Source organism: Penaeus vannamei, chromosome 9, assembly GCF_042767895.1.
Source record: "Penaeus vannamei isolate JL-2024 chromosome 9, ASM4276789v1, whole genome shotgun sequence".
NCBI classification, from domain to species: domain Eukaryota; kingdom Metazoa; phylum Arthropoda; class Malacostraca; order Decapoda; family Penaeidae; genus Penaeus; species Penaeus vannamei.
In genome coordinates, this window is record NC_091557.1 from 17,434,324 (window position 1) to 17,441,823 (window position 7,500).

Here is a 7,500-nt window from a genome sequence, read left to right on the forward strand (position 1 = left end):
CCAAGTTGGAGACAGAAGATTCCATTGGTGGTCGAAAGTCACGAAAGAAAGTCATTGTGTACGAGGTACCAGCAATGCCCAAAAACTATTACACACATGTCCTGGAAAGTAAAGACGTGTCGAAAGTCATGAGCCACATGTCCAACTCTTTCCAGTCAACTAGAAATGTAAGTTTTAGCTTCTTGACAATGACAGCACCCTTTTTAGATAAGAATTCGTTAAACGTAAAAACAAAATTATACAATATTGTTTTTACAAAGAAAAGTATTGTAAAATAAAGATATATATAATTTCATATTTACTTTGCCATGTATATGCGAATATTCACCTTTGTATTTCATTTTCATCCTGCCAAATAGGAGGTTCATAACACTTTCAATATTTGGGAACAATATCATCATCTATGGAGAGTCGACAAAGACGCTGCAATTAAAGAGTTCATTTCGCTCGCACCATCTGTCCAAGACTACGATAAGACAATGAAGAGTTATATCGTATTAGAAAAGCAAATCAATGCAGAAGAATGCCATTATCGGGTTGGGGCTCTTGCCCTCAATACAGGTTAGGGGAAGGAGTAAAATCCTTTTCCAGAAAATCGCCATGATTCTTCCTTTTGTGATGAAAGTTTCTTGTCATAATGCTACAGAGCGATAAACTAACCACAGATATACTTTTAGTTTATTTTATATTGCTTCTATAGCCTGCAAATAATTATTTCTCTTGCATACCTGAACCACTCTATGGCAACTGCTTTTCACAGAGAACCTGAAGAAGGCTCTAGCAGAGGAAGCGTCCCTATGGGTGGATAAGTTCGGTGAGGCGCTGAAGGTCAATTACATGAAGGAAATGGAAAGACTTTTCGCTCAGCTGAACGAACTTTCCCGGCGACTGGAGCGGCCGCTTAAAGACCTGGACGACATTAAGGGTGCGATTGACATCCTGCGCAAGACACGTGACCTCGAACTTGACATGGACGATGCTATAGAACCTATAGAGGTAATGTGTTCCATACGTTTGCCTATAAATGCACATGCACATGGAGTGTGGAGAGGGAGAGAGAGAGGTAAGAGAAAGAGGAACGTATAGATCGACAGTGAAAGAGAGCGATGCATAGATAGATCGAGAAAGCATGATATAGATGGGAAAAAATGATTTATAGATCGACAGAGGAAGAGGCTGATGAACAGGTTACCTTTATTTCTAGGAATCTTTTGGGTTACTTGTCAAATACGAACTGGGACTTTCTCAAGAAGAAGCTGAGAAAGTGGACAACCTGCGTTTCACTTGGCAGAAGGTCCTTGCTCAGGCTGTAGAGGTGCAGAATCTGCTTTCTCGCGTACAGCCATACTTCAGGTTAGTCATCAGTTACCTTGTCTGGTCAAATATAAAAAAAACTAATAAGAGTGCTATCATTGATTATGTCTCAGAGTCAGAGTCAACATTCAGTGTATAAAGCATGCCAAGAAGAAATGAAAATACAATTCATAAAAGTATATTACCAATGGGAATAAGTTTTGTAGAAATGTAGGCTCACAGTTACTGCACTACAAGTGTCTCATTACAATATGTAATTCACCTTCCCTCGAAGAAATGAGCTCATCCACAACGTGGCGCAGTTCAAGAAAGACTGCAACAAGTTCGTGCATGACTATCGGACGCAGGGTCCTATGGTGCCTGGCCTGGCGCCAGAGGACGCGTCAGACAGGCTCATAGTAGCACAGGTAATTTTTCCAGCAACAACCGAAGTTCTATTTTTTGTCCAACGCCAATTTGGAGTGCATGCTAACCCGTCATGTTATCTTCAAAATTTCGTCAATAATTCAGGATCTAAAATGTTTTCAGTTAAAAGGTGGATAACATCTGTGAATAAAGTCCCACAAACGAATTATTTGATATAATCCTAATTCTCCCATTATACAATCTCTAATTTGGTACAGGTGCAAGAATGTAGATAAATGTACTCTTGCTGATGCAAAATAATTTTAGTTTAGTTTAGTCCTTTATTTACCACCCTGGCTAACTGCACAGGCGTGGGCAAGCTGTAGTACATTTGATACATGGTCAAAGCATTATATAATAGTATTACAGAATAAATCTATATCATAAAATTATTACGGTCTAAAATATATCATTTAAAGGAAAAGAACGATCAGTAATTTATCTACTCATCTGTCAAGCCGGCATACGGCTTGGGCGTGGAAAGGCAATGTAACATTTGATATGTGGTCATGTGATACTACATTCCAAATTTAGGATATAACATAATTATATCTTCCAAGACATCAGATGATATGAAGTAGTTACATAGTTCTCCATACCTCATGCTAGGTGGTCTGAAAGGCTGTATTACATGGCACTCTGAGATATAATGTACAAGTGTTCGCTTATATTCTTCATTGCATAATTTACACTTCGTTTCTTCAACATTACAGGCTGTACTGACCTGCCAGTACAATCTATATCCCAGCCTGATTCTTGCGGTCACAATATCACACTGTCTTGTTCTTGTTTTGTATAAACCATAGATGAAAACATCTTGCATAAACCTGTCATAGTGCTTTATGCTACAGCTTTCAGGCCGTTGAGAATTAATCAAGTCAGACAAGTCCTCTTTGAAGGAAGTTTTAATTATGTGTGAAATCCTAGCAAGAGGTACTCCAAGATCTATATCAACACTTTGCTTGTCACATGCTGATTTTGCTAGGCGGTCAGCATGATCATGCCTGGGGATTCCAACATGCGATGGTATCCACACAAAACGTATATCATGGCCTCGTTCTTTTGCACGATACACATTTATCCTTATGTCATTTGCAATATTTCCTGCACCTTTGTCTAGTGTGTTCAGTGCCTGGAGAGCACTCTGTGAGTCGCAGAAAATGACTCCTGAGCCTTGACTTAATAGAAATTCGGTGGCTATGAGCATTCCTGCCAACTCAGTTTGCGTAGTGCTAGCCCAGTCATGAACCCGCCTACAATCCTGGTGCTGCAAAATATTGTTTTTATATACGACTCCCAGACTGCAAGGATCCATCAGTGTAGCATTCATACGCATTGGGCATAGTTTCAAGGTGCTCATTGATAATTGCTAAAGCATACTGCTTAAGTACAGCAGGGAGGACACTGTCTTTTTTTGGGGCAGTCGTATAAAATACACTTAGGTCCGACATTTTCCACGGTGGAGCAGAACGTCCATGTAGGGTCTTAGTTATGGATATGTTCAGCTGAGACAAGTGCTTACATGTTACTTGTTGCCATGGATTTGAATTTGAATCGATGTTGCCATTCAAAGTTAGCTCCACTATTCTATGTTTTAGTTGTCTTTGGAACTCTGTACAATAGAGGGGTTCTCTGATTGCTTTGACGCTAAATGTGGTGTTTATGTATAATATTCTTTCATAGACAGACGGCAAATTAAGTTCTGATCTCATATTCACAATCCTCGTTGTCTTAGGGGCGCCGAGAATAAGCCTCATGGCCTCATTTTGTACAATTTCTAAACTAGCCAACTCTGATTCCTTGTATAATACTAGGTGCAATGCATGATAATCTATGACCGACCGTATGTATGACGGGTAAAAGAGTCTAGCAATATTGACATTAATACCATGGTCTTTGCCGACAAGTGTCCTAAGTGGCTTCAGACGTTCCCACAGCCTTTTCTTCAGGTTTTGTATGAACTCTGCATCATTAACAGCCACCCCGAGATACTTGTATTGGTGACAGAGATCTAGCTCAACGTCATTGATGTGAAACCTTGGCAGAGGGATTGTTTTAGGGTTAAGTGCCTTGGTTTTTTCAGTCGATATTATCAAGCCACACTCTGTAGCCCTTGCTGAAAGCACATCAAGGATCTGTTGCATTCTCTCCTCGGATGAGGATTTAATGCAAATGTCATCGGCATAGCAAATAATGGAGTCACTGCCCTCAAGTGGTATATCGCCTAGTAATCTATGCATTAGGATGTTAAATAGCATGGGACTAAGTACGCCTCCCTGAGGTGTGCCGAGTTCAAACACTTTTGCATGAGTACTCTTAACACCCCTGAAGAAAACCTGAGCCGATCGATTGGATAGATACATTTGAATCCATGTTAACAGTTTTCCCTGAATACCAAAGCTAGCTAGTTGCTCAAGGATCATCTCTCTGTTTGCAATATCAAAGGCAGATTGAAGATCAAGAAATACGGTTTGCATGCCTGGTATTGAGTTTGTTAAGTATTCTGCAAAACAATGCTGACTGCTACATCCTGGGAGAAATCCATACAGTCTGGGGGATAACTTAGCATGTATACGGTACATGAGTCTGTTCAGAATTATTCTCTCAAGTACTTTGCACAGACAGGAGGTCAAGGAAATTGGTCTGTATTTGTCAGTGTTGGATTTGGGTATAGGGATGATTAAACTTTTAGTCCAGGAGCTTGGGAGGATTCCTTGTGATAGGCTGAGTCTATACAGGTGTAAGAGTGGGTTGCCTGGCACCTGCGCAATGAGGCGAAGAACACTGTAAGTAATGCCATCCTCGCCAGGGGCTGTTGCCTTGCCTTTCACAAGGGCATTTCTCAGTTCCCACTCGGTTATTTCGGCAAAGTCGGATGGGTCAATAGCAGCACAGGCTACTGCTATATTGAATTTCCTATCTATTTTTGACTTGTCGAGATGGTCTTTTATCCCTTGTGGAAGTGAGCTCAGCTGAGAGTTTTCAGCCCACTGCTCCAGTAGCATATTAGCCTGTTCTTGTGGGCTGTGAAACTGCGGTGTTGTGGGAGCTTTACCTGTCAGCCTATTAATCTTTTTCCATACATCAGCCATGGAAGTTTGACTATTGATGCTTTGCAAAAATTGTTCCCAGTGTTTACTACGAACCTCAGTTTTTAGTTCTCTGAATTCTTTATTGGCTTTAAGAAACTGAATAAGATTGTCTGACGTCTTGTTATCTTTATAGCAATTGGCAAGCTCCTGAACTCGATAACTAAATGAAACTCGGAAATGGATACCATAGACTTTATGCAGCAGGTTCATTGCCTTACTAATGTGAGCAATTAGGATGAAGTGGTTTCATCAAAGGAGTGCTATCAATTCCCTTGGACCCATAAGCCATTATCATTATACAGACTAATGATTACTCCAACAGAATCGCTTCGATACTCTGTGGCGAAAGCACTCGAGCTACTCGGTGGGCGAGGAGCTGTTCCGCCTCCCGCGATCCGAGTTCCCCGAGCTGGGCCAGATTCGCAAGGAGCTTAACCTGCTCCAGAAGCTTTACAAATTGTATAATGATGTTATTGACCGCGTCTCGTCCTACTATGAAATTCCGTGGAGTGAAGTCAACATCGAGGAGATTAACAACGAGTTGATGGAATTCCAAAACAGGTGAGGCTGGGCCTTTGGGCTGTGCCGACTGAGTGCCGCATGCTTTATTCATTTTCTTCAAGCAAAAGGCATGTAGCTTATTTTCGTCTAAAGTGTTGACCTTTTAATAACATATTAAATCCAAAGTGAGTTGCTAGACAAAAATAAAACGAGTACATCGTTTATCACATGCTGAAACAGCACGAGGGCTGATGTATGATAATCAATCAGCTACTTTAAAAAAAATTCTTCTCAGAAAGTAACTCCACGATTCCAGATGTCGCAAACTGCCTAAAGGCCTAAAGGAATGGCCGGCCTTCAACGCCCTCAAGAAGACGATCGACGACTTCAACGACATGTGTCCGCTCCTGGAACTCATGTCCAATAAGGCCATGAAGCCCCGCCACTGGCAGCGCATCGCGGAGGTCATCAACAAGCCCCTCGACGTGGACAGCGAGAACTTTTGCCTCAGGAACATCATGGACTCGCCACTCCTGCAGTTCAAGGAAGATATAGAGGTAAGGAAAAGCTAGCTCAGTGGACGCCTTGAACAATGTTGGTTAGAAGCAACACATATTCACTCACACGTGCGCGCTGCCTTCCAACGTTTCCCCTTTGTAAAAGGTAAAGTGCACTTGAAAAATGAAAATCCGACCTTCCCTTTCCAGGACATCTGCATCTCGGCCGTGAAGGAGAAGGACATCGAGGCCAAGCTGCGGATCGTGACGAACGAGTGGGCGAGCCACGACCTGACCTTCTCCACCTTCAAGAACCGCGGCGAACTGCTGCTCCGAGGCGACACGACCGCCGAGGTCATAACGCAGCTCGAGGACTCGCTCATGGTGCTGGGGTCGCTCTTGTCCAACAGGTGCCTCCTCCCTTTCTCATCTGTTTTGGGACGTGACGATTGCAGGGGTTATTTTGTTTTCTTTTTTATTTTCTTTTTTTTTTTTTCATTTGTTTTCTTCATTCGAACGCCACAATGAATCTCTCCGTCCGCAGGTACAACGCTCCGTTCCGAAAGCAGATCCAGAAGTGGGTGAGCGATCTGTCCAACACCAATGAAATTCTGGAACGGTGGTTGTTCGTTCAGAATCTGTGGGTTTATCTCGAAGCTGTGTTCGTCGGCGGAGACATCGCAAAGCAGCTTCCCAAGGAAGCCAAAAGGTATGAGTGCGGAAACTTCTGAATACCAATGAAGAGAGCGTAAAAAATATGGCGAGCATCCGATTATCACTTTTTTATCTAAAATATGAAATATTTGATTCAGGACATGTTTTAATAAACTTAAGTTGCAAGATGATTATCAATGTGTTCAGGAATAACTTGTCTGTACAGTGGAAAAGAAATGCTGTTAATTTTTCGCATGCATTGTCTATTCGGTCAACTAATAATTATATATTTTTTATATATTTTATAATAATCGGTACTGTTATAAAATATATAAAGTTACAGTCGAGATCATAACTCATTTGCTTAACACTTCTTTCGAGAAGAAATGAGTATAGTTCATAGTTTTAAGCGTGAAATCTTGTACATTTATGCTAAGTTTCAGTGCAACATTGAAGGATGTAACGTGAACATTATATACGGTGACTCTTTTGTGCTGCAGATTCTACGTCATTGACAAGAGCTGGCAAAAGATCATGGTTCGCGCTCACGACAACCCCAACGTGGTGGCTTGCTGTGTCGGGGATGACATGCTGAAGCAGCTGCTGCCGTACCTGCAGGACCAGCTGGAGCTCTGTCAAAAGAGCCTGTCAGGGTACCTGGAAAAGAAGCGCCTCATGTTTCCCCGCTTTTTCTTCGTGTCTGACCCGGCCCTGCTCGAGATTCTGGGCCAGGCTTCGGACTCGCACACCATCCAGGCGCACCTCATGTCCATCTTCGACAACACCAAGACTGTCCGCTTCCATGAGCAGGACTACGACCGGATCACTGCCATTTCTTCGTGTGAGGGGGAGATGGTTCAGGTGAGCTGAACACTTGTCACTGAGGAATCTTGGTCGCTTACACAAGGTTTGTGTATATTCATGTATTGCATTCAGTATGCATATATGTCTTTTTATTCCCTTGTTGGCAACACATAACACAAAAAACGAAGTTTGTCGCCCTGCAAGGGAAATTCTGCTCCGGTTCAGTCCCCATC

The 7,500-nt window shown here is 42.2% G+C and overlaps 1 protein-coding gene across 1 annotated transcript in view; it reads left to right on the forward strand.

Moving 5' to 3' along the window:
- LOC113812786 (dynein axonemal heavy chain 5-like) overlaps positions 1-7,500 on the forward strand; it is an 80,349-nt gene that overhangs the window by 22,431 nt on the left and 50,418 nt on the right. The window contains exons 23-32 of the mRNA XM_070124940.1: positions 1-167; positions 360-561; positions 761-996; positions 1,205-1,353; positions 1,589-1,721; positions 5,134-5,372; positions 5,629-5,869; positions 6,020-6,219; positions 6,354-6,518; positions 6,964-7,324. The exon at positions 1-167 is cut by the window's left edge and continues 10 nt beyond it. Of these exons, the coding sequence (XP_069981041.1) occupies positions 1-167; positions 360-561; positions 761-996; positions 1,205-1,353; positions 1,589-1,721; positions 5,134-5,372; positions 5,629-5,869; positions 6,020-6,219; positions 6,354-6,518; positions 6,964-7,324 (2,093 nt within the window). The remainder of the gene's footprint in view (positions 168-359; positions 562-760; positions 997-1,204; positions 1,354-1,588; positions 1,722-5,133; positions 5,373-5,628; positions 5,870-6,019; positions 6,220-6,353; positions 6,519-6,963; positions 7,325-7,500) is intronic.